Below are 27,865 nucleotides of genomic sequence, written 5' to 3'. Positions count from 1 at the left end.
TGTAGGGAAATTCAGGAAATCTGCCATTTGTTGATTCCTGCATGATAGCAGGTTTCTTTGCTGGCAATGAAGATTACATTGGAGTGGAGATGAAGGGTTAATATTAGAGTTCGTTCTATAACTCAAAAAAACCTCCTCTCTCAAAGATTTCAAAGGATGTGCCAGTATAGGAGAAAAATATTTTTGATTTCCCCCCTTTTAAAAAGGGCGGGGGAGCGTCTGTGCAAATAAAAGGTTGTGTGTGTGGACAGTACATGTTTCTTACTCCTTTTGCCTTTTGCCCCAGAAACTCTCCCCCAGGGAATGAGAAATCTCTTGAATAAAGGGCTCATGATTTAACTCAGGTCTCAGACAGATTGGTACTGTTCCCCTGTATCATCTAGGCCTCAACTGCTTAACAGTGGGAGGGTTGCTGCTTCCATCTCATAGTGGCCTCTTCCTTCATTTTATCTCAGAACTGCTTGGCCTCAGAGCTCCTAATGGTTTTTTACAACTCTTCAACCTTGTGCCTCATAAGCAGAAAGGGTTGCTAAGTTCCTTGTTTAGACAGGGCAGGCAGACATCCAACAGGTGCAATTTTACCTACCATATGAGGATAGTAAAATGAAACAAAATGAAGAGGCCACTGTCATACAGAAGCAGCAACATTACCACTGCTAAACATTTCAGCCCTATGTGATAGGACACGCCCAATCTACATCAGAGACAGGAATTAAATAATCTAATTGGAATAATGGTTGCCATTTATTTTCCTGGGGAAGGATGGAGTGGCAGATTTCACCAGCCCTGACAGAAATTATTCTTAGTTGTTACTAGGGCAAAAGGCAAGCAACAGGTACTATTCACCCCCACCCTTCTCTGCATGGTTGCTTCCCCGCCCTCTTTTTTTAAAGCCAGAGAAAAATCAATGAAAATAATTTCCCCTCATACTGGCATACCTTATAAGAGGACAATTTGGGGGGCAGGGGTTGAATTACAAAATTATCTCTAGTACTAACCTTGTGATTTTAACTCCCTCTACTCCTATGAAATTGTTCACCAGCAGCCGTTGCTCCATTAACAAAGAAAGGCAAGAAAAAATATAATATTGGAGAATAATAAACATTTTGTAATTTATTTGTACTATCACTGAAATAGTCCTGACACACCAACAACATGGATTTTTTTTTCTGAACACCTCACTGAACACCCAAGCTTTCTATCACTTCTTCTTTGTAAGTACATGCACAATTTTTGTTTTGTTTTGTTTTGGTTTTTTTGTGCCCTTGCACAGTAGTACTATACATCACTTGAATCTAGTGTTCCCTCTAACAGGGATTCCCACATATTGAACACTGCCTGTATCTTCTGGATTTTTCAAAATCAGCATTGTTTTTTGGTCAAATTACTGCAGGAAACGTCACTCTCCATACTCAGAATGACCAGGCCTCAAACAAAGACAGCAGTGATGATGTCACAGCGGAGCCAGCATGGCTCCTGTTATTGGGGGGAGCATGGCTATATAGGAATTTCAAGCCTTGATTTCAGATAGCACACACATACACCAGGTGACTTGTAATCACTTTTCGGTGAGAAATGGGGGGTGGGATATATATATATATATATATATATATATATATATATATATATATATGTATATATGTATATATATAATTTATATTTATATATTTATTTTAAGGAGACATCCCCATTCATGCTCACTACCACAAGACTGACTCTCTTCCCCTAAGTGTTCTCCCATAACTTTCCTGACATAGGTCATCTACAAGGGCAACCAAGGCTATTTCTATCCCAAAACTGAAACTGAAGCCAGATTGAAGCAGGTCCTCCATAAAATGGGCTGAGGAAAGACTTCTTGTGTTAGACAATAAGTCTTCTGTGCACTTATCCAAGCTTCCTTTGGATAGCACCTAGCACGCTGCTAGCATTTCTTAAGTATTAAACAGCAGCATTAATTTGTTCAGTTCATTTAACATGAGAATTCTGTGGGATGTAAAACCATGCACTAGTTTGTGACCTTAAAGGGGTTTTTTTTATAGCCCTAAACCACACAAAAGATTGAGCAGCTGAACAATAAATAAATAGACAAATAAATAAATCCAGAATTCAGAGTCCTGGGTTTGTAATGAAAGCCAAGTGAAGTCAGTTGAGTTCTGGCTGGGAAAGGCAAAACTGACAGCCAGCAACAAATGAAATCATTGTTGTGTGTGTGTGTGTGTGTGTGTGTGTGTGTGTGTGTGTGTGTGTGTGTCTGTGTCTGTGTCTGTGTCTGTGTGCGCGTGCACGCACACGCGTGTGTGCGTGGGGTGTAGTTCTGGCTGCTACCAAGGCCAGCCCTTGTCCAAAATCAGCATGAAGCTCACACACTAAGAGCACTTAGAGTGGTTTATGAAACTATCCTTTGTCTTGGTTCATGGGACTGTCTTGCTGCATAATTTTTGTTTGTTTGTTTGTTTGCAAGGGGGAGTGTGCATGACTTGTCGGGTCAATTAATCATGTTTTAAGCCATGACACACATTCTGACGCCTTACCTGTGGCTAAAAATACACTGATGCCTACAGATTTTGCTCAGAACTGTCAATGCCTATATTTAGGCCTTTCCCAGCAAGTCTATAATGAGACTGTGTTTTCAGGGGTTCGGCCCTCGCAGACTCTGCCATTAATTTGGAGTTAGTTAAATTAACAACATTTAGTACTGACCTGTCAATCTCCGAGCTCCAGGAAATTGCACCTTGAGGCTACTAATATTGCTGATTTTTTTCCACTGGGCTGTGCGTGTATGTGAGGGTGAATACTTTTCTTCTTCTTTTGCTAGACTTTCAGAGTTGGTGCACCTTTATTGCTTTTCTATGTCCACAGCACTTATATTATCATTTATCCTCGCCTCCTTTAACCTTCCCAGGAGATTTTTCCCCCCCTCCTTCATGCATAGTGTAGCTTCTCAATGAAAAGAGTTGTGCTGCTTTATATTTATTTGTTTATTTTTCTGTCATGGTTTTTGAGTAAAAGAAAAAACCCCAAGGGTGACAGGGTTTGGAGTGCATGATTGACGGCTGAAGAAACATTCATTAGGCTTGACAAATCTACATGAAAACACAGCCTTGAGTGTTCTAAATAGCAGTTTAAAAAAATAGTCTACACTAATTTTTCATTGACTTCATCTATAAATAAATGCAATCTGATTGCGTGCCAGGGCAATCGTAAATTAGGATTCATTTCCTGTCATTAATACAAACATGCCTATGAACACAGAGAATATGAACCTATAACTACTTCATTTCCATCTTAAAATACTGCCTACCAAGTATGCACTGTGCTTATCACCATTTTTGACTTGATGTTCTGCTGCAGTTAAGTGCCATGAGCAAGCAGAAGATTGGTCCTGTGCACGTATCTCCAGCTGGAAGAAAAACTGCATACAAAAATGGGTTCAACTTGTACAATTTCTCTGGCCAGTCTAACTGCTGGAGCTGGACATATATAGCCCCAATTAGTACTATTACCACCAGTCAGCTGTTTGGGATTCGGGGTGAGCTGGATTAAGCCTCACCGCTACCCAGTCTCTGCCAAACAGCTGTCCAGTGGTGTTTAATCCTTAACAGAGACTGCACATGTGCAGGCAAAGAGCTGATAAATGGCATTTAGTACCTGACTGAAACCACAAACGTCCAGCTAAACAGCTGCTGATTAGTGATATTTAGCCCCTAATTAAGGCTGCCCATGTGCAGCCAAACAGTTGATCTGTGATAATGAATCCCTGAGACTACACAAGGGCAGTTTGGGGTATTAAATGTACATAGATTTTGTTCAGAGCTTTTTAATTTATTATTTTTAATTAAAATAATAGATGACATGTTCTCAACTAAAACCAGCTCATTGATTCTCATCATGTTTTCATGCTAAAACCAAATTATCCTTATTTGAATTTGCATGCAAAATTTTCACTTTATATTGCAATGCAAATTTTGTCTTCAGAGGCCAACATCCAGATTAGCATTGCGTGAGTGCAGCAGTGCTGAGTTCCATACCACGCTGCCTGTCCTGGAAGTGGAGAAGGAGGAACAATTTTCATCAATCTTCCCTTCCCTCTGAAGCCCACTGTGCATCATGAAAATTTGTCCCTGAGGTCATGCTACAGCCCTCAGTAACATATTTTTAGGTGGCACATAGTGCTTTAGAGGGAAGGAGAAATTGGTGAAAATCACCCACCCCCACGCTGCTTTAGCCTGGAATGAAGCACACAAACTTCATTAGTCTAAATGTCAGCCACTGTTTCCAGTAAGCAACTCTTCAGATTTATGGTTGGTTGGTTTTTTAAAGGTGTCTCTCAAAGTCATCTTTCTAAAGCACAATTTGTAAATATTCAAAAATTCAAATGTTAATTTGAATTCTGAATCTTTTAAAATTTTTAAGTTAGCATGACGTTTAATTTCTGACTTAATCTCTATAAATCACTGGGTGCGGGGGTGGGGGAGCAGATTCCTAGAATGGCATTCAGCATTCAATACAGAGTATGCCTGGGCTTACATGTAACAGGAAACAGGAGTTAAATGTGGCCGAGGTTTCAATTTGTAACTCCAAATCGCACAGATATTCACCAAAGTGCAGCCTACCAAACCCCAATTACAGGAGAGGTGAGGACCTCCCTGCTGCTCAACTTCCGGGGCAGATCCCAGCAAGCTACCTGGCCAGACTGTGGGCAAAGTGCCAGCACACCAGTGGGGCAGACACGATTGGCCACAATCTGGAAGGGGGCGTGCCAAGGGCAATCGTGCATTTTTGGAGCATTTCACCTGCCCTTGGCAGGGAAAGGTCATTTAATTCCATTTAAGTGCCCTTCCATGCCATACGATGGCAGTGCGTCTTCTACCAGCAAAGGCACCATGGCCCCCAAAGTAGCCCCACGTCCTGATAGTCCCACACAAGCACATATGGGGGGGGACACTTGGGGTCAGGGGGGTTGGTATTCTGCTTTAAGGGAGGGGAGGGGAACATTGAGACTTCCTAGGAGGGGGTCTGTAGATGAGGGAGAGCAAAAGATGCGGGGTCTGCCCCACCGTAACCTGGGAAGATGTCTCAAGGGGTAACCCCAGCAAAGCAGTCCATGCAGACCCAACCAAAATCCTCCTGTCTGGCAGCTTGCTGTTGAGCAGGCTCACCCTCTCATGAGAGAGTCAATCTATTGAGGAAGGCTGTGCCCATGTAAGGGCCCATGGACTTTAACACACCCAAGCCCCCACACACCCCACTGGTAAAAGATAAAACAGATTTTCCCTAAACTGCCCCACCCTCATTCCCTGTGGACACTTTCACGCCCCTCAAGGATATCTAGACGTTCCATGTGCCATGTCCTGGCTGCGTGCACAGAAGTGAGGGGGGAGACACTGAGGCAGACCTTTAATCCCATTCAGAATCCAAGGTCCTGGTCTGGCGTCACACTGTATGCAGATCTGTGGGCACAAGGAATCATGGGAGAGGGGAGCCCCCATTCTCTGGCCACCCTGTGACAGTGGGATGGCCATTCCGGGGTGTTGGCAAAGGTGCATATGTCCACATGGGCAGACAGGCTGGCAGGGGGCATGTTTCTGTGGCTGTTTGGCTGCAGTCCCCAAGGTGAGGAAAGCACTCTCTGTGGCACCCCTCCTCACAACTTCCCTCCACACAGCAACCTGGTTCTATTTAGAGGCCCCATGGCCTGACCCTCTCATGAGGGAAGTGTCAGTGGGAGAAGGGGATGTTTTGCTATCTGACATCATTAGAGATTTTGTTTGGCAGTTCTCTACCCTCCCCTCTGATGGTCCTTTTCATGAGTTGTGTGTGTGGGGGGGGGTGTCCCCATGGCCTTTCGCTCTGCACCCTGGGTCAGGTGGCCATATCTTTGAAGAAGGAGTTCACCTTCCCATTACTGACCCTGGTGACTGGCCTTGATCATGAGTAAGCCTGGGGAGCAAGAACCCCCAAAAGGGGAAGGGGCTGCCCCCCCTTCCCCAACCTTTCTGTGAAAAGAATAGAAACATAGCTGCTTGGGAATCTCTGCTGGGGGCTGCCTTTCTAACAATTCCCAGAGCCCCCACCCCCAGAAAAAAAAGACATTTGCATGCATGTTGGAGACACTGCATCCAGGCATGGACCTTTAAACCCATTCAAAGTCCTTGAGTCTTCCAAAAATGGCTCGGAGTGGTTTACACAGAGAAATAATAAATAAATAAGATGGATCCCTGTCCTCAAAGGGCTCACAGTCTAAAAGAAACATAAGATAGACACCAGCAGCAGTCACTGGAGGTACTGTGCTGGGTGTGGATGGGGCCAGTTACTCTCCCCCTGCTAACTAAAGAGAATCGCCAAGCTAAAAGGTGCCTCTTTGCTAAGTTAGTAACTGTATGCAGATCTCCGGCAAGGGATTCCTGGGAGAAGGGAGCACCAGTTTCCAGCTGTCCCAGAGCAGCGTCGCCGTCGGCCCTGGAGGGTGTGGGCAAGGGTGCACATCTCTACATGGGCTGGCAGGCGGCACGGTTATGCAGAAACCTGGCTACGGTCCCCAAGGCAAGACAAGGAGTATGGGCGGTACCCCTCTCCACGGCTTCCCCACACACAGCAACCTGGCTCTATTTGGAGCCCCTTTGGCCTGTCACTCTCATGAGGGAGCTGTCCATGGGAGAGGGGGATGTTTTGTTATCACAGAGATTGTGCTCAACATTCCTTTCCCATTCCCTTGGATGGTTATTCTCATGAGTTGTGTGTGGGTGTCCTCATGGCCTGGCCCTCTCTAGAGCGAGTGCAGTCTGCCCTGTGTCGGTTGGGTTGTTCTTCACAGTAGTATTGCGCGCCCCTAAGACTGGAGAACTACTGACTGCCACGACTAGCCCTGCTCATGAGTAAGCTTAGAGAGCAAATCCACCCACCCCCCCGAAAGGGACTGGGCTCCACGTCCCCAACCCTTCTGTTAGAAAAATAGAACTTGGCTGCTACACATTGAGGCTGTTCTCATGTTCAGGCAAAACTGGGCTAACGAAGCAAAGTCCAGTCTTGCCCATGCATGAGAACTGCCGGGATCATGCCCGATACTGGCGTTGCCACTGTGGCAAACCCACCAAGCCAGCCACCTTCTTAAATGGGGTTAAGAGAGCTAGTGCTCTTTTAGCCCCATTTTTTAATCGTCTGTCAGCCCCGGCTCCATAACGCACCGCGTACTCGAACAGTGCATTATGGGATTTCCGGGGGCTGAGACAAAGCATCCCTGCCCCTGATTCTCTGCACTGCCGGCGACTGCCAGCAATCGTGTGGATGAGTGATCCACTCTTCCAGTGAGAGCAGAGGGATCATCTGCAGGGAGGTAACTGCAAGTAGCCTTTCAGCCCACTCTCCCTCGAGCCCTTTCTCACCATTTGTGAGAATGAGCCCCTGGTGGCGCAGTGGTAAAACTGCCGCCCTGTAACCAGAAGGTTACAAGTTCGATCCTGACCAGGGGCTCAAGGTTGACTCAGCCTTCCATCCTTCCGAGGTCGGTAAAATGAGTACCCAGGATGTTGGGGGCAATATGCTAAATCATTGTAAACCGCTTAGAGAGCTCCGGCTATAGAGCGGTATATAAATGTAAGTGCTATTGCTATTGCTATTTGCAATTAGTCATCACAGACAGTCCTTCTCATGAGCAAGACTAGGGACTGATAACCCCAAAGGGGAAGGTGCTGGGGCCCTCTTCCCCAATCTTTCTGTGAAAATACATAGATAATGACTGCTTGAGAAAGCCTGGTTGGGTCTGCCTTTTGTACCTGACCCTGACCCCTCCCCACCATTTGCTGTCCTCAACTCCTGGTGCTGTGATGGGGTGCCCTGCTTTTGTTGCCATGTGGAATGTTTGTGCTTGTGAACATACATCATTGTCACCTCCTTCTCAGGGAGCAAAGCACTTTGTGCCCGTCCTCTCATCCCATGCCCTTTCCCTACTGTTTGCCAGGAGTGGGGAGCAAGGGACAGAGTGGGAAAAGGGAATACCCCCGAGCGAGTGTGCAGCAAGAGATGATATTCTAATTGTACTGGGTGGCACTCTCAGTGTATGCTGCAAAATTAGCCCATGTATCCCACGAACCACTTTTGTCAGCGGGGGACCCGATGCCGACTAAGGGGACTTGATACCGACTGTGCAACTTGACAGGCTGAAATATCTGGGCCATGATGTGGTGGTGTCCCTGTTGCCTGGCTACTCCATAGCTGCATAGCTGACAGGTGGGGTGTGGCTGGTTCTCTGAGAGGCTGCCAAAGAGAAGTGAGGAAGGTATGGAGCAACCACATCCTCAGGTAGGTCTGCACCGCCACCTGCAGTTTGAAAATTGGTGCGAAGCCACGGTAATGGCTGCATCCGGAGTTGAACGTAATGCTTCAGCGGCACAACCTCAGATCTTGGTGGTGAACTTTAGAGATATCCGAAGGTTAAATGCAAACCGAAGGTCGCTTTCAGCCTGTATCTGCGGTTTCACATGTTCAGATGTACTGGAGTTCCAACCTCAGCCATGTTTAACTCTGGCTTGGCATTACGTGTGAACCCAGTCAATGTTAGGGCTTGTTCTCACAGCCCTCAGCTTCACAGCTGCTTTAAAAAACCAGATCATTTTTTTTGGTCATCTGCATTCTGATGCACCTATGAAAAAGTTATTATCTGTGCACTTCATACATTTCTGTATGGATATGGGAATGTGCCACAATTTTTAGCCCTGACAATGTGCCTGTTGGTGCAAAGCACCATAATCCAAGCTGGTGAAAAACAGCAACTCAAATGGAAAAATCAATGGCCAGCCATGAGCCTAAGGATAATTTGGAGTAGCCTTCATATAACCATTCTTTCCCTCATGAATCTGCCCATGTTTTAAGATAGTCATCTGAGACCCTTTTTCAGGAGCCTCTACCTTCCAAGGTTAGGCAGTGGTCTGGTGAAAAGGGAGAGTCTTCTCTGTAGTGGCATGCTGTTTATGAATACCCTCATCAGACATGTTCACCTGGGCCCTTTTCAAATGGTGACTTTACCGCGACTTTACTTTGGGGTGTGTGTATGTCTGTGTGTGTTTACATATCGGCCAGATTTACCCTGAAGTCCATGCAATATTTCAGAGAATACTTCACACACTATTCAGTTTTTCCCCTCCGCATTGAAACCTAGCTCGATTTATGTCCAGGGTAAACAAATCCTCTTTTTGGATTGGAGACTCCATTATGCCCCGAACTCACAGTAAAGCCTCGTGGTAAACCCACAGTAAAGCCTGCTGTCTGATAAAGCTCCTGGTGCATTTATTGCTAGCTTTTCATATGCCAAGTTAAAACAATCCTGTCTCCCAGGCTATTTTACAACCCAAGGTGTTCCTGGGGGTTGCATTTTTAGGGGAGACAGTGAAGCAGAAAGCAATCCACAGGTCAGACAACATGTGATCTATCATGCCAAACACTATACATTAGCCATACATTGTGGCCTGCCAAGTGTTCACCAGCACCTTGTTTTTACAGTCACCGGTAGGAAAAAGGAAATTAATTGGCCCTGATGGACCACCATCCACAGCATGTGGGCTGCATTCAGCTTGGCAGGCTACATATTGTGTAGGCTTGTTATAGGTCCTCCCTAGAATAATGCACACTACCCCAGACAACGCTAAGGCTCACCTCTTGGATCGCAGCTTCTTGGGTTAGCAAAAGGTTTTTGGTCCAACCTGGCCAACATCCCAGTATTCCCCCCATCCCCACCCAGCCCACCTGAGACTGAATTTAACCTTTTGCCATGCAACACTGACATAGTTCCCTTTTCCTGGCAGTTGTCAATATGGAAAGCAGATCAATCCACCTGAGCAACTTAGTTCAAGAAGCCCAGCAACGAGTGAATGATTTGTCTGCACAAGTGATGAGCGAAGGACTTGCAACCGACAGCACTGAGAAAGAGAAGCAGCTGAAAGCCTGGGAGTGGAGATATCGGCTCTACAAGCGCATGAAGGCAGGCTATGAACACTCCAGTAAGAACAGCCAGGGCTGAACCACTGTCACAATACAGCCTCCATATATAGTGAAACTGCATAGCACAGCAACAGTCCAGTTATTTCCTGTAGGCTTTTATGTCAAGCAGTTGACCTCAGTTTCATAGCTAGAGTATCTGGTGTAATGAGAGTAAGCAACCTACATATATCTAGGATACAGTGGGTGTCTTCAGATGTAACGCTTAACTGCAGGTTCAATGGACCCACAGTTTGCTTCCAGTCCCCCGGTGTGCTCCCAGATGATAACAATCTGCAGTCTGGGAGACTGCAAAGGGGGTAGAACTGGCTGCACAAGCTTCCTCCGATGCAGGAAGGAAAGCAGAAGCAGCCAATTGCATTGCAGAGAGGGAGGAACTTCCTACCCTTAACTTGCTTGCAGAAACTGGATGACACATTGGAGCCTTCTGACCCTCAGTTTGGTGAATGTACCTTACTTCAAAAGGAGAGTTCATGTGGAGATTTGAAGGAGAAATCAGAACTGCAGTTGGGTCCCGGAACCATGGTTCTGATAATTCAGATATCACAGAAGGCCAACCTGAGGTGGGTTTGCCTCAGGTTTCCTGTGACATCCAAAATTGGCCAGTGGGTGGAGGGATTCAAGACTTATGAAACTGTTTGCTCTTGGAGGTGGCATGTGGCCCTTTAAACCTCTGCAATTATTAGATGCTTTATTAAGGCCTGTAATAAATGCTTCATAGGAGAATACTTCTAGCTGGAGAGTGGGGGGAATGCGTCAAGCCAACTATAGAGAGAGAGAGAGAGAGAGAGAGAGAGAGAGAGAGAGAGAGAGAGAGAGAGAGAGAGAGAGAGAGAGATGAAATAACATGGAACTGATCCAAATCCATTACCTTTATATTTTGTATAATATAAGGTGCTCATCTTTCTCGGAATGTTTCAGTGTGTAATTCTGAAGAGCTCTTCTCATGATCAGTGAGAAAAGCTCCATGGAGGTCTGTGGGGATAGGAGGTTTTCCTTACCCTCCCCACAGATTATCTTCTGGCCATTCCTGGACAGGCATATCGCCCACCAGCTACGGGGGTCAGGGTGCTGGGACACACCGACACATGTCACCCTGGCCTTGGCAGATCCCCAGTTATGCACTGCACAAGTGTGCGGTGCATTATGGGGATCCCCCCCCCAAGTGTGCCCACTGCAGCTGCCTGACACAATTAAAAAATGAGGTTAAGGGAGCACTTGCTCCCTTAACCTCATTTTTGAGGGTGGCTAGTTAGGCAGATTTGCTGCCGTGTAGCCACCCTGACCAGGCGTGATCCTGGTGGTTCACATGAGTGTGCAAAACCGGGCTGGGCTCCCTTAGCCCAGTTTTGCACGCTCATGTGAATAGCCTCCACGTCTACTATAATTAGATTAATAACTTGCAGTGAGGATGTTATGAAAAAAGTATGCCCAGGCCCCAGGCTTCCACTCTTATAAATCCTTCCAGTTTATCTTATATGTATATTGAATATTCATTTAATATGGAGCATGGTATATTTCTGAGGATCCATTGCTCAGTGGTAGAACACATGCTTCGCTTATGTTCCATTCGCAGCAGTCTGGTGGGGAGGGGAGAGTAGCAGGTGATGGGAAATACCTCACTCCTCCTGAGACCTTGGAGAACTACCAAGTCAAAATAGACATTGGCTTACATTCCGTGCTGCACCTCACTGATCCAAGAGCAGGGTGAGCACACTGGGTCCATACAACTCCAAACTCTATCAGTACTGCTAGCAAAGGCAGAGAGACTCCGTAGCCAATGAGGATTCTCTCATCACTGTAGTGACAAGCCTCCCATTATTCCCAATCTTATTTAGTAGGTTTGTTAAGATGTAATCAATTAAAAGACTGATGAATACGCAATTAACTAACTCTCTCTCTCTCTCTCTCTCTCTCTCTCTCTCTCTCTCTCTCTCTCTCTCTCTCTCGTAAAATCTTTTCCCCATTAAAAATAGGAAATGAAATTTTCTTCAATTTCATCCCAAAGCAAATTTATTGTAATTACTGCAGCTTAAGAAGCTTATTGTCCCAAACTTTCAAAAAGATAAATTTAAAACTTATTTAGGTTCAGTCATATAAGCATGTTTCCTTTTAGCAATAGTTTCAATCAAGTAAAGTGTGCCGTCGAGTTGATTTTGACTCCTGGCACCCACAGAGCCCTGTGGTTTTATTTGGTAGAATACAGGTTTACCATTGCCTCCTCCTGCGCTGTATGAGATGATGCCTTTCAGCATCTGTTGTTACTATTGCCTTTCAGTACTTCAGTCAAGTACTGAAAGGCAATAGTTACAATAATATTAACAGCAACAGTAATAATAATATCTTTGGCTCATTCTCTGATAGTGTAAACATATTCCTTTTTGACATTTTTTGGAACCATCAGTCACTCACTGTGATGTTTTTAATGACTTTTTTGTGGCTAAAATCTCTCGTATTCAGGCCGAACTGGATTCCATGGTCATTTAAGGGTCTACTGTGGAGCAACTCCTCTTATAGGATTAGATTGGATCACTTTCAGTTTGCGACTCCTGAGGATGTGGACAAACTGCTTCGGACTGTCCGTCCTATAACCTGCCCTCTTGACCCTTGCCCAACTTGGCTTATCTTATCTGGTAATTGTATATCAGAGAGGGTCTGGTAAATATTATAAATGCTTCTCTGGGGGAGGGCAGGTTGTCTCCTTGTCTTAAGGAAGCTATTATTAGACCTTACTTGAAGAAACCTGCATTGGATCCTTCAGCCAATTGTAGACCTGTTTCCAATCTTCCATGGTTGGGTAAGGTGACTAAGCCACCTTACCCAAGGTGGTAGCCTCTCCGCTCCAGGAAGTTTTGGATGAGACAGATTATCTAGACCCATTCCAAACTGGCTTTTGGGCAGGCTATGGGGCTGAGACTGATCTGGTCAGCCTGATGAATGATCTCCAACTAGGTATTGACAGAGGGAGTGTGACTCTGCTGATCCTTTGGGGTCTCTCAGCAGCTTTCAATACCATCGAGCATGGTATCCTTCTGGGTTGCCTGAGAGTGATGGGATTGGGTGGCACTGTTTTACAGTGGTTCCATTCCTACCTCTATGGTAGATTCCAGTTGGTGTCACTTGGAGACTGCTGCTCAGCAAAAGAAGAATTAATGTATGGAGTTCCACAAGACTCCATACTGTCTCCAATGCTCTTTAACATCTACATGAAACCTCTGGGAGAGATAATCAAGAGGTTTTGTTCAGGATGTTATCAATATGTTAATGACACCCAAATCTATTTCTCCATATCAACCTCGTCGGGAAATGGCATTACTTCCCTAAATGTTTGCGCAGTAATGGGCTGGATGATGGATAACCCTAAAGATGTACATATCAGGCCGTATAAAAATATGATAGATAAATGAACAAATGAATAAACGAACAAACAAACAAACAAACAAACAAATAACTGAAGCTGAATCCAAATGAGATGGAGGTACTGATTGTTTGGGGGAGGGGGCGGTCAGGACCCAAGAGATGGTTTAGATCTGCCTGTTCTGGATGCGGTTACACTCCCCCACAAAAGACCAAGTATGTGGCTTAGGAGTGCTCCTGGATCCAAAACTTTCTCTGGTTTCACAGGTTGAGGCAGTGGCCAGGAGTGCTTTTTATCAGCTTCAACCATGTCCATTTCTGGAGGTAAATGTCCTTAAAACAGTAGTGCATATGCTGGTAACCTCCAGGCTTGACTGCTGTAATGCATTCTACAGGGGGAGGGGGGCTACCTTTGTACATAATCAGGAAACTCCAATTGGTACAGAATGTGACAGCCAGACTGGTCTCTGGGTCTCTGGGACAACACAAAGGGACCATATAACACTGATTTTAAAAGAACTCTGCTGGCTGTTTCCGATATGTTTCCAAGGAAAGTACAAACTGCTGGTTATTACCTATAAGCCCTCAACAGCTTAGGTCCAGAGTACCTAAGAGAGCACCTTCTTCGTCATGAACTCTGCCGCCTAGTATGATCATCTGAGGAGGTCTGGTTATGGTTACCACCAGCTCGTTTGGTGGTGACTTGGGACCAGGTCTTCTCTGTGGCTGCCCAAGAGCTTTGGAATATGCTCCCTGTCAAAATGAAAGCATCTCCATCTCTGATTGCTTTTTAAAAAGACCGTTAAGACACACCTGTTTTCTCAGGCTTTTATTTAAAATTAGTTTTAAATTGTTTAACTGTTTTTATTCTGTGAATTTTTTAAAACCGTTTTTATTCTGTAAAGTTGTTTTAATGGTTTTCACTTCGTTTTATATTGGTTGTGTTTTATATTTTGTATACTTCCTAGATAGATAGATAGATAGATAGATAGATAGATAGATAGATAGATAGATGTGAATTATGCTAAAGAGATGAAGGCCACCAGAGAAACAAAATGGTGCTCATCAGATCTCATTATGGGTTGCTCATGGAAAGACAAACATAAACTTCTTCAGACCAAAGTTCACAACTGTTACATGGTTTTGAATTATTTCCCAGGGAACATACAGCATTTTTGGGAAGATATTTGTTCCTCAAGAAACTATAATGTTTTCTTTTTGACCTAGGAGCCCCTGAGGCACCGACCAACGTTTGTCTTATGGTAACAAGCAGTACATCACTCACTGTCACCTTCCAAGAACCTCATAGCATCAATTCAGCGGTGGTGACCAAATATAAAGGTAATGGTTTTATTTGTTAAATTTGTGCACCGCCCCAAACTTCCGTCTTTGGGTGGTTTACAGCAACATAAACAAATTAAAACAGAAATTAAAACCTTAAAACAGTTTTAAAAACCACAGTAGCTTGGGTGAAGAAATGTGTCTTTGAAGACCTTTTAAAAGTTGTCAGAGATGGGGAGGCTCTTATTTCAGCAGGCAGCACATTCCAGAGTCTTGGGGCAGCAACAGAGAAGACCCATCCCTGTGTAACCACCAGATGAACTTCATAGGGATGTATAGCTCTTGGATCTGTTTCATATTATTTCTTTAATACACATGTTAAATGTAGGCTTGATTTTGTTCCCCTGTAGCTAGAAGCATTTTCCTATGAAGCATAGATTGGTTTAAGATATATTTAATTGAATAGATATATAGCAGTTAAGTATTTTTTGAAAGCACCTAGTCATTGTTCTGTCATAACCCTTAATCCTACAGAGTTATTGTCCCAATGTGTTTTACTTCCCCATATGCTTCTACACACTGTGAAGTATGAAAATTCTGTAAATGTCAAATGGCTCCTCCATTCTTCATGAATTAATTGACAGGCCTTGTAATCAACCCACATACCAGAAAATTTCTCTCTCAGATAACAGGGAAGTATGAAAAGAAGTATAGTTTCATGTGTCACTTCTTCCTGCCACTTCCTGGTATCTGCCTCTTCTCTTTTTCCCTGGCTTCTACCATCACCATTTGCAGGGAAGAAGAGTGCTTTCACTACGTTTTCTTCCTGGCACTATACTCTTTCCGTTATCTAGCTTCTGTTTCGATATTCTGGTTCTCAGTTGTCTATTTGGGCACACAGAACTCTCTCCTTTGTTTCCAGAGGCATATTTAGCCATGGAGCTTGGGGACCAGATCTGTGGCCTCCTGCCTCCTGGGGGACCTCCTAACAATCTGCGGGGCCTCGCCAGAGCCCCACTGCTATGCCACTGCTGTGCTGCGCCATGCCCACCACTGCCCCGCCAATATTTCCCTTCTTCACCACCGGTGGGTGGGGGAGAGCTGAGCAGAGCAGGCCACCCCCTGTGGTGGCAGTGGCGTGCGGGCTTGTGCACAGGCTTCTCCTCACTCATAAGAACATAAGAACAGCCCTGCTGGATCAGGCCCAAGGCCCATCTAGTCCAGCATCCTGTTTCGCAAAGTGGCCAACCAGATGCTACTGGACGCCACAGGCAGGAGTTGAGGGCATGCCATCTCTCCTGCTGTTACTGCCCCGCAACTGGTACTCAGAGGCATCCTGCTTTTGAGGCTGGAGGTGGCCTGTAGCCCTCCAACTAGTAGCCGATGATAGACCTCTACTCCATGAAGTTATCCAAACCCCTCTTAAAGCCATTCAGGTTGTTGCCTGCCACCACATCTCGTGGCAGAGAATTCCACAAGTTGATTATGCGATGTGTGAAATTGGCAATCAATTTCATGGGATGACCCCTGGTTCTAGTATTATGTGAGAGGGAGAAGAATTTCTCTCTATCCACTTTCTCCACACCATGCATGATTTTATAGACCTCTATCATGTCTCCCCACAGTTGTCTTTTTTTCTAAACTAATTGGCACAGGTGTTGTAGCCTTGCCTCATAAGAAAGGTGCTCTAGGCCCCTGAACATCTTGGTTGCCCTCTTCTGCACCTTTTCCAGTTCTACAATGTCCTTCTTTAGATGTGGTGACCAGAATTGTATGCAGTACTCCAGGTGTGGCTGCACCATAGTTTTGTATAAGGGCATTATAATACTAGTCGTTTTATTTTCAGTCCCCTTCCTAATGATCCCTACTATGGAATTGGCCTTTTTCACAGCTGCCACACATTGAGTCGATACTTTCAACGAGCTGTCCACCACGACTCCAAGATCCCTCTCCTGCTCAGTCACTGACAGCTCAGACCCATCAGCATATACTTGAAGTTGGGGTTTTTCATCCCAATGTACATCACTTTACACTTGCCAACACTGAACGGCATTTGCCACTTTGTCACCCATTCACCCAGTTTGGAGAGATCCTTTTGGAGCTCTTCACAATCCGTTTTGGATTTCACTACCCAAAAGAGTTTGGTATCATCTGCAAATCTGGCCACCTTGCTGCTTACCCCTACTTCTAGATCATTTATGAATAAATTAAAAAGTACCAGTCCCAGATCCCTGGGGGACCCCACTTCTTACTTCCCTCCATTGTGAAAACTCTCCATTTATACCTACCCTCTGTTTCCTGTTTTTCAGCCAGTTAGCAATCCACACATGTACTTGTCCCCTTATCCCATGACCGCTAAGTTTCCTCAAGAGTCTTTGATGAGGGACTTTGTCAAAAGCTTTTTGGAAGTCCAGGTAGACTATGTCAACTGGATCACCTTGATCCACAGACTTGTTGACGCTCTCAAAGAAGTCCAAAAGGTTGGTGAGGCAAGATTTACCTTTGCGGAAGCCATGCTGGTTCACTCCCAGCAGGGCCTGTTCTTCTATGTACTTTACAATTTCATCCTTGAGGATGCTTTCCATCAATTTGCCTGGAACGGACGTTAAGCTAAACGGCCTGTAATTTCCCGGATCACCCCTGGATCCCTTTTTGAAAATTGGTGTTACATTTGCCACTCTCCAGTCCTCTGGTACAGAGCCCGATTTGAGTGTCACGTGTCGTGACATCACGGCACACTATGCTCTCCATACTCAAACTGCAAGCCTGCGCACCCACCAGGTAGTGGGGAGAAGTCCACACGCCAGCAGGGGAGAAGCCCTCCTGCTGCCACCACGGGGGGTGGAGATGGGGTGGCCTGCTCCACTTGGTTCACCCCCACCCCCGGCAGTGAAGATGGAAATATTGATGCGGTGTGGCAGCAGCTAGCATGGGACAGCGGTGGCACAGTGTCCGGGCTCTGGTGAGGCCCCCCAGGTCATTTGGAAGCTCCACATGAGTCAGGAGCAGCGGCGGGGCGAGGTATCTTTTATTTGAGAAAAATTAAGGTGGACCTCATGGCAGCAAGGCTCACAGGGGGGCCTCTGAAGCCCTCTAGGTCTGGGCTGATTTTGGACCTAGGTGTACCCCTGTTTGTTTCCCCCTCGATTCATTGTTTATGTCAAATCAGAAAATTTCCTCAGTCTTTCTTTTCTCTTCTATTGCAACTCTCTTCATTCTGCAAAGACTCTTTAAGGTCAGGTCCTGTAAATGCATTTATGACGTGACCCCCATCCAAGGCAATGAAGCATGGAGGGAGGCTGAAGAATGGGGAATTTTATTTGAAGAATAAATTGCTACAAAGGAAAAACAAGTTGCCTTAATGGTACATGCGATCCATCATAGTTAGTGACCCAGGAGATTAGAGATGTGCTCCAAGCATTTCAGCACCTCTATTACCAGGTGCTGAAATGCTTTGAGTTGCCCCAGATTAATCATTTTGGCTGGGGACAAGGGGGCACTTTAAAGAGAGGAAGGTCTTACCTGCTCCTCCATTACACCTTCAGTGTCCCACCCCAGTGCCCCAGAGCTGCGCTGTTTGTTTGTTTGTTTGCATTTATATTCCCACTCTTCCTCCAGGGAGCTCAAAATGGTGTACATGGTTATTTATTTTTTAACATAGCAAAACAAACAAACAAACAAGCCCCAACCCCCAAACAGGCAGCAATCAGGAATCAGTTTAGCCAGGGAATGCATGCCAAAACAGAAGTGTTTTCACTTGATGGCAAAGGCAGTCAATAAGGGGGTCTACAAATCTCCAGGGGGAGTGTTCCACAACTTAGGAGCCACTGCAGAAAAGGCCCTATCCCAGCTCCCCACCAAGCATGTCTCTGGAGGAGACAGGACCCAAAGCAGTGTTTCTTGCTGGGAACAGGGAACTTCCTGTTTCTAAGCAAATGCAACTGGGCAAACAGAGAACCCAGCTGCTTAATACAAACAGTGCCACTCTGGGGCGCTCATGGGGGGGGGGCACTGAAGGTATAATGAAGGAGCAGGTAAGCCCTGCCTTCCTCTCTTTAAAATGCCCACCCTCTGCTGACCCAGATGTGCACAAAACACTTAGTGCACATCCCTACAAAAGATGCACTTAAGCTGGTCTTGTGGTAGATGGTATTGTGGTAGCAAGCATGATTTGATGCCTTTGTTAAGCAGGGCCCACCCTGGTTGCATATGAATGGAAGACTACATGTGAGCACTGTAAGATATTCCCCTTAGGGGATGGAACTGCTCTGGGAAGAGCATCTAGGTTCCAAGTTCTCTCCCTGGCATCTCCAAGGTAGGGCTGAGAGAGATTCCTGCCTACAGCCTTGGAGAAGCTGCTGCCAGACTGTGTAGACAGTGCTGAGCTAGATGGACCAATAGTCTGACTCTGTATATAACAGCTTCCTATGTTCCTATGTATGCTCCTATGTATTACAGTGACATTGTGGATTGTGGCAAATCCTTTTGAAATCTAATTCTTCTATGTCCTAGAGTTGTATGGCATGAGATAGCTCCTGATTTAAAATTGGAAAATGTAACAAGTTGGGATGTGCATGAATATATATATATATATTGTTTCAATGTGTACCCAAATAGAAACACCCCCAATTTGTTTTGGGTCTGAATCTGAAACACACACACCCCCAATCACCCCAGGTTTGTTTTGTACCAGAATTTTCTGAATCCAAATCCGAATCTATTCAAATTTTTTAAAAGGGTCCAAGGGCCAAAAGAGTGGGGGGTGGTAGTGTCCAGTGGGTGGAATCTACCACCCAGATGTCAAAGAAATTGGACAAAGGGGTGATTTTTAAAGAATTTTTGAAGTTTACTCGTCTTTAAGCTTTCCCCCATAGGAAACAATGGGGATTCCAAGAACCTTATAGCTCCACGTGGGGGGCACCTGGGTGGCCCAGAGCGGAGTGTGGAGTGTGGTAGTGCCCAATAGGTGCAAGGAAGCTACCATCCATATTTCAAAGGAATTGGGCAAAGGACTGATTTTTAAATGATTTTTTAGTTTACGCGTCTTTAAGCTTTCCCCCATAGGGAATAATGGGGATTTAAGCAGCCTTAGTTATAACTCTCCGGGGGGGGGTGGCACCAGGGTGGCCCAGGACAGGTTGTGATGGGTGGTAGTGCCCAATGGTTGCAAGGAAGCTTCCACCCAGATTTCAAAGGAATTATGCAAAAGGGTGATTTTTAAAGCATTTTTGAAGTTGGCATGTCTTTGGGGCAGATTTGGGGCAGAAAGGGGGTTTCAGGGGCAGAAGAGTGGATCAGGGGTAGTGCCCCAATGGGTGCCTGCTACCATACAGATTTCAAAGGAACTGCACAAATGGGTGATTTTCAAAGAATTTGTGAAGTTTGTGCATCTTTAAGCTTTCCCCTCATAGGGAATAATGGGGATTTCAGCAGCCCCATAACTCCATTTGTGGGGCACCAGGGTGGCCCAGAGCAAGTGGTGGTGTAGTGCACATAGGGTGCCAACCACCCCCATACCCACAGGTTCATGGGGTACTGGGTTTTGTTGTTTCTGAAGTGTTCTGAGTGTAGATTCTCTGGTAGCAAACGAGAGTGGATTCATTTTCAATGACGAACAATGAATCCACTCTCATTTGCTGGACACCATCAAGACTAGTAAGGACAATGGGAGTAGGGCAGTGGCGGGGTGAGTATTCAGGGTGGTGGCAGGAGGCCCCCCAAAATGCAAGGGGGCTTCGCAACCGGGAAGGTGGGGGGTGGGCTTGTGGCAGGGCGGTCCGGGAACCACTTTAAGCTAGGTGAGCCACTAATTACCGTGAGACATGATAGAGGTGTATAAAATTATGTATGGGGAAAGATAGTGGAAAGAGATAAATTTTCCTCCTTCTTTCAGAAAACGAGAACCAGAAGTTATCCCATGAAACTGATGGCCAGGAAATGTAGGACCAACAGAAGGAAGTACTTTTTCACACAGCACATAATTAATCTATGGAAATCTCTGCCACCTGAGGTGGTGATGGCCACTAGCTTGGATGGCTTCAAAAGGGGCTAAATGCTACTTACAGGGGAGCAACAGCAAGAGCAAGAGAGAGGACATGTCCTCAGCTCTTGCCATTGGGCTTCTCAGAGACATCTGGTGGGCCACTGTGTGAAACAGGGTGCTGGACTAGATTTCTTGTGTTCTTATGCTCTCTCCCCTTCTGCTGCTTTTCTGCTTCAAAGTACTCCCTCCCACACACACTTTCCCAAGGAGAAAGACCTTTCAGGGCTTTGTTGCACGTACATGCAGCATAACATGTAGTATTTTATCCCTTATTTTCAAGATTTAATCTTTGGCTTCTATTATGATTGCTGTATATATGCACAGTTATTGTGTAACATTTTCACATAAAGAGACTTCTATTCAGGCATGGCCTTGGTGATCTACTGCAATCTGCTCTACCTCAAGGGAATGTGGTGTCCACTGTCCATGTCTGAAAATACTGTGATAATATTAACTGGCCTTGGTTCAGATGCATGGGTATTAATTAAACATTTAACATGAAATTGGCCACAACACTGCAAAGTTTTAAAAGCACCAAATGAACTACAAATCCCATTTGAATGTCACTCTGCTCTTATTAGTCACTTTAGTGGTTTTCAGAAATCCCACCTTGCATTATGGAGAGGGAGTAAAAAATGTTCATTTTAAAAGAGAGAGCTACAAATGTCAGACTGTGGCCTGGCTCAGTGACAAGAGCAGCAATCAAGAAAAAGTCTTTTGGCATTATTAAGAAACAGTCTTCTGGCATTATCCAGAGTGTTTTATAGGAGGAGTGGGCATTAGGTAGCTTGAGCGCTACTGTTAGCTCCCGGGCTTATCTGAAGTATCTCTCCAGGCTTTTGAACTTGCTTTCTTTCCTTCCTTTCCAGCCAATTACTATAAATCTGATTGGCTGGCTGAAGAGGCCATGGCCACACCCATTTTTAATCTCTCTTTCTGTGAGCACTCAGGGTTGCTTATACTTTCTCCCTCATTAATTTCTCTCCAGTTTTCTTCCCCTGAGCAGCGCCTCTTGCTCCCTGTTTGTCCTGCAGCATAACAGGAGTTCAGGAACTCATGGAATTCAGGGACTTTTATGTTAAAGCACCTTATTCCATTGATTGTTAATGTGTGTACAAGCTGCCATTTTGCAACTGACTCCACCTCCTGAAACTGCCATTTTGTAACTGGCTCTGACTCCAAGCCTCCGTTTACTGCTTGTAGCTCCCAAGGCTCTGGCAATTTTTATTTTTTAAAGTATCTCCTAGAAGCCTAGTCTTCCCACCCTAAGCTATCACATTACTCCTTTCAATCATGGTTAAGGAATGGTGTTTTTATGCTGTCATTCTCTCAGCCAATTCTGTACTGAGAAGATCCGGGTTTGCCCTCCTCTAACCTGAGATCTTGATCACTTTCCAACATAAAACCAACTAAACTGAATATTTTAACAAGTTGTTCTAGTAAGAACTAATCACCCTACTTTCCTTTCACTGTCTCTACATCTGGACTAAATTTGGTTCAGATCAAGGTCCACAAGTTAGTTCTCTGGTGCCTCAAATATTCATGTGTCTGCCATCTTGGCACTGAGGTGTCCCTGTGTGTCACTCACTACAGCTGTTCCAAATTTGGTTCAGATCGGTTAGATAGCCCTCAAGCTAGTGCACTTGTGCCTCAAAAGTTTATGCATCAGCCATCTTGGATTGGGGTGTGTGATATCATCATAAACTACACCATTGGGGCATCCCTATGTGTCCATTCAGCTGCAGCAAATTTGGTTCAAATCAGTTAGATTGTCCACAAGTTAGTGCACTTGAGCCTCAGAAGTGTACGTGTCAGCTGTCTTGAACTGGGGTGGATAACTTTATCAGAGTCTTTGCTGTTGAGGTTTCTCTATGTGTCCCTACAGCTGTAGAGAATTTGGTTCAAATCAGTTAGGCGGTTCGCAAGTTAGCCCACTTGCGCCTCAAAAGTTTACATTTCCATCCTCTTGAATCAGTGTGGATGACATCATCACAAACTACGCCGTTGAGGTGTCCCTATGTGTCCTACAGCAGTACCTGATTTGGTTCATATTGATCCAAGTGTTGTGAAGTTGATGGAGACACACAGACACACACAGAGATTGCCAGGTGATCTCATAAGCCTACTGGAAAGTAGGTTAAAAAGGGGAGTTAAAAGGAAGGGTCAATCGAAACTTCCAGTTTATTCACTTCTTGATTAATTCAGACAACTAGCTGGGATGTGCACAGAATGGGATTTGTGCTCCATTCCAAGCTCAGGATGCAAAACCTCAGATTTGTGGTAGAGCCAATTGTTCTGACAGAACGAGTTCAGATTTTGAGTGTTCTGGGCAGGGGGACGTGGCGAAGGACGGGGGCAGGAGGTACCTATACAAATCATTACCTTGGTACCACTTGCACCTGTCAGTCACTCCCCAACTCTCAGAGATATTTGAGCATCAGGAGCAGTTGAGAGAGGAATTAGCTAAAATTGCCCTTCCCCACTTTTGAAAGCATAAGCTATTTCTATAAGCATGACATTAGGATGAGAGCCATTATCAACTGGAAGTAATGTTATTTCTGACATCAGTGCTTACATACAGAAACTAATTTTATTCCATTCAAAAGAGCAGTATGGCAAACTGCCCAGTGCCCTCTCTGTGTTTTCTTGGTTGCTTTGTGATTTGGGTCTGTGGAGCCAGGATACAAATCCATCATAGTCTGTTATTATTTTAAATGAAGTTAAGACTTGTGTCTGAATCTGCTTGCATTCTTCATGCTCTCAAAGTTAGCAAATGGAATAACAATGTTTTGTGTTACCCTCTAAGCTATAGATCTAATTTATTTAACTTCCAGAGGTAGGAAGATCTCCTGACCTTGCTTTCCTAGACAAACAACAATCCTTCCTCTCCACTTCCCACCCTCAGTTTGATCCTCTAGCTTGATTAGAGCATGGCACACCCAAAGGGCACTAATTTCAAAGACTGGAATGTTTCAGTGCTTCTAGTCCCCATAGACTGTATTACAGCTGCCACCACAATTCTACCTAAAGCAAAACAAGCAATTTCGTGTCACTTAATTTCCCAAAGCAAAATTCAAAACAAATCTGAAGGTTCCTCCTCAGGCAAAACTTCTGAGGCATGTTGCAGGAAGCCAAAAGACTTTTGATGGATTCTTTCTTCTTTTGATGGCATAACTCAGCTTGTGCCAGACCATGTGATTCCGCTGATTGTGTAGCTCAGTTCTGAGACTCTGGGAAGCTGCTGCCGCTCAGGTGGGCAACTCTGGACTAGAGTAGTGGTCTGACTCAGTGTAAAGCTGCTCCTTTATGCCATTATAGAACAGACATTAAAAGACGTTAAAAGGCCCAAGTCAGTGTTGATGTTTGATTAAGCCTCCCAGAGCTCTTCCCCCAGTTTCTGAGGCTTCTGATTTCCATCCTTCACCTCAGAGCTGACGCTTTTGTCAGGGAAAGTAAGATTTCATTCACAGCTTAAGAGGCCCCATGCTGAGGAGAGAATTTCTTTGATCCCTAAGCACCATCTAGCAGTGTTTTAACAAGAATTTAAGGATTTGGTCTGGGAAGGGGGGAAAAAAGTCCTAAACATAAGTACTGTATGTGCTTTGCTAGGAAAGATCCCTCTTTCCCTCTCCCTTATTTATATGTAATGGTATAACACTGGTGTGTTAAAGTGTTTGATTTAAAGAGGAGCTCATTTAATGGCGAGCTCGTATCTGGTCTGTTACTTGATTGGAGGTACTGAAAATGGTTGTGTGTGTCCGTGTGCTTTTTTGTGTGTGTGTGGACAACATAGTTTGCATGTATGCACATATTAGTGTTTTTATAGACCACATTAATATGAGAATAATATTTAAATTTTATTTAAATTTTATTTTTTACATTTATATTCCGCTTTTCCTCCAAGAAACCCAGAGCGGTGTACTACATACTTAAGTTTCTCCTCACAACAACCCTGTGAAGTAAGTTAGGCTGAGAGAGAAGTGACTGGCCCAGAGTCACCCAGCCAGTATCATGGCTGAATGGGGATTTGAACTCAGGTCTCCCCGGTCCTAGTTCAGCACTCTAACCACTACACCATGCTGTTGTAGTATGCGATTACATATTAATATGGTAATAATATGCAATTACTAGCCAACCCCGCACAGAGCATCTGTGTGCTCTTTGGGGCTGGCTACCTCTCCCCCCACCCTTCTTCCCCAGTCTCCAGCCAGCGACCATTCTCCTGGGTGCGCCTCAGCCAATCAGGTGCCTTCTCCGCCCAGCCAATCAGCTGGGCGCTGGGACGCACATTCACCCAGGAGAATTAAATATATAGATTATTTTTTGTTATGTTGGTCTGGGAACCTCCAGTCACATAACCAATTTGTGCTTGGCCAGGTGCACCTCCCCACTTCCTAGATGGCGGAAATTCACCCCCACGATAATGGGAAAGGGGTATATGTCGCCCAACTGGGAACAGCTGAAACTGCAAACAGAGAACCCGTGATAATCAAGGGTCTCCTGTACAATAGAATTTACTAAAATTGGTACAAGAAAAATTGGCACATCAAAAGAGCAACTATAACCCCCAACAAGAAAGTTTTAACTTGCTTCCTTAAGACCAATGGAGAAGTCATTCCTCAGACTTAATGAAGGAGAGATGAGAACTTACCTTTTACTTCCCAGTGAAGTGGCAGCCCTTGGCCCATTCCTCCAAGGAAGAACAGCATAGAAGAAAGAAGGGTTCATCACCAGCTCCTGCTTACTTAATTGAGTACCAAAGATTTTAAAGAAAGGAAGGCCTCTGTAGGCAGGCTAAATAAACAAGTAATATTTGCAGTAGCTGTAATAATAAAATGTATGATGGGGATAATATTACTGGTCATACTTAACAGCACTGTTGCTTAACAGCACTGTATGCTTTCTATCATAATGTTCAAAACTCTTTGAACACATGAAACGTGTTATATAATTGATAAAGAGAAAGCACTTGATCTTAAGTACAATGAATACAATACTGCATTTTCATATTTCCAGGACCCATATGTCCTCTCAGCTAATGGCTAAGGAAAGCTATCAACACCAGCAGAAAGAAAGAAAGAAAAAGTGTGGTTTGCTCTCTAAGTGAATGCACATTAGTGGTGTTAGATGATGATGATGATGATGATGATGATGATGATGATGATAGGATCCAAAGAACAATGAAACAAGTTGTATAAGCCCACAGAGAATGTAGATTTAAAAAAATCAAAATAGATACTGTTTTAAATTAGATGCTGTTTTAATAGCTTTTTAATATCAATTTAAATTTTTAATTATTGCAGTGTTTTTTTAACCTTTTTATTTTGTTGTAATTTGTATTATTTTATTGTAAACCACCCAGATAAATAAATTTTGGGCGGTATACAAATATGTCAAATAAATAAATAAGTAAATAAATAAATAGGAGCCCTCCTCCTCCCCATGCCACTTGGCAAACTGCTTTTTAAACTGAGGTGAGTTTCAAAGGTTTGTGATATGGCATTTGGGGGGAGGGGTCATCTGATTTTAAAGGGGGGGAAACCCAATAATTCCAATAAATCTGCTGCAAGCCCTTTGCATGTGCCTAAGCATCCTTTTAGATCCTAGCCCAGCCCATTTCATTACTGTGCATTGTCTTCACATTCAGAAATAAGGAACAGCTCAGGAAACTGAAGAAATATTTTCAGAGAGACAGGCCTTAGAGTTTGTTTGATGAGAAAATCCCATAAAAACTAAAAGTTAAGTTCTGCAACATTGTCCTTGGAGGAGTGCTCAAGCATAGATCAAAACAGGGCGAAAAAAGGATCATTCAGAGTTTCAGGTACCTCTGCTAACTGAGCAAAAGAGGCACCTTTTAAAAGGCATCATCTCATACTGCGCGGGAGATGGCAATGGTAATCCCCTCCTGTATTCTACCAAAGGAAACCACGTGGCTCTGTGGTCGCCAGGAGTCCACACCGACTGGACCGCACCACTTTACCTTTATGTTTAGTAGTAGCAGCAGCAATAGGTAAGACCCAGGTCATGTTACACTCAACACTTGCTTGCCTTGAGCACTGGCATATCAAATTGCAATTTCTGTTCATGGATGAATGGATCAGGTGACCCTCTTCCCTTGCAAGCGCAGGGAAGAGAGGCAAATGTTTTTATACACAAGGGTCTTCTGAACACTAGCATACAAAACAGGCCGATGGAAGGATCTGTGCAAAACATATACTGAGCTACAACCCCTCCATTCTGACATGGTATTGACCCAGTTTCTCCTGGCTGAAAGGTTTGAGCATGAAGTTAGCTCTTTTCATTTTAAAAATGTGTTTTAATGTTGGCACACACCTGTAGCATTTTTGATGGCAAGGATGGGAAGGACCTATGCCTGCTTTTATAAGTTTGTGTAAGCAGTACTGACATAGATGGACCATTAGTTTGCTTTACAGCGGGTTCATTTCATCCATAGCTGGAATGATATTTCCCACCATACTACTATGTATCCTTCAGAGATGGCTGTGTCACTACTCCTGTGTTTTGTTTCATCCAGCACATAGTTTAGGCTATAGATGTGGAGAGGTTTAAAAATAGAAGCTTGGCAGAGATACAGAGTGTGACAGGGAGCCAATTCCAGCATAAGAACAGCCCTGCTGGATCGGGCTCAATCTAGTCCAACATCCTGTTTCACACAGTGGCCCACCAGATGCTTTTGAGAAGCATCAGGCAAAAGGTGAGGGCATGTCCTCTCCCTTGCTCCCCTGCAACTGGTATTTAGAGGCATCTTGCCTCTGAGGCTGGAGGCGGCCTATAGACACCAGACTAGTAGCCATTGATAGACCTGTCCTCCATGACCTGTCTAATTAATTTGGATGGCCCTTTTAAAGTCATCCAAGCTAGTGGCCATAACCACATCCTGTGGCAGAGAATTCCATAGATTAATTGTGTGCTGTGTGGAAAAAGTACTTCCTTTTTGTCTGTCCTATATTTCCTGGCCTTCTGTTTCATGGGATGGCCCCAGATTCTAGTTTTGTGAGAGGAAGAAAAATTTCTCTCTCTCCACTCTCTTTACTCCATGCGTAATTTTATACACTTCTATCATGTCTCCCTGTAGTTGCCTCTTTTCTAAACTAAAGGTCCCCAGATGCTGTAGCTTTGCCTCATAAGGAAGCTGCTCCAGGCCCCTGATCATCTTGGTTGCCCTTTTCTGCA

The 27,865-nt window shown here is 44.6% G+C and overlaps 1 protein-coding gene across 11 annotated transcripts in view; it reads left to right on the top strand.

Moving 5' to 3' along the window:
• The window catches only part of ANKFN1 (ankyrin repeat and fibronectin type III domain containing 1), a 376,151-nt gene that overhangs the window by 241,010 nt on the left and 107,276 nt on the right, over nt 1-27,865 (top strand). For 10 of the 11 annotated variants that reach the window (XM_053301930.1, XM_053301921.1, XM_053301928.1 and 7 more), the window contains 2 exons: nt 9,798-9,992; nt 14,575-14,688. In XM_053301930.1, coding sequence (XP_053157905.1) covers nt 9,798-9,992; nt 14,575-14,688 — 309 coding nt within the window. Of the gene's footprint in view, nt 1-1,111; nt 1,215-9,797; nt 9,993-14,574; nt 14,689-27,865 lie in introns of those variants that run through there. The other variant, XM_053301932.1, reaches the window with a different exon arrangement.

This window comes from Hemicordylus capensis, chromosome 2, assembly GCF_027244095.1.
Source record: "Hemicordylus capensis ecotype Gifberg chromosome 2, rHemCap1.1.pri, whole genome shotgun sequence".
NCBI classification, from domain to species: Eukaryota; Metazoa; Chordata; class Lepidosauria; order Squamata; family Cordylidae; genus Hemicordylus; species Hemicordylus capensis.
The sequence above is the reverse complement of the archived record's forward strand: the minus strand, read 5'-3'. Positions and strand labels throughout refer to the sequence as shown.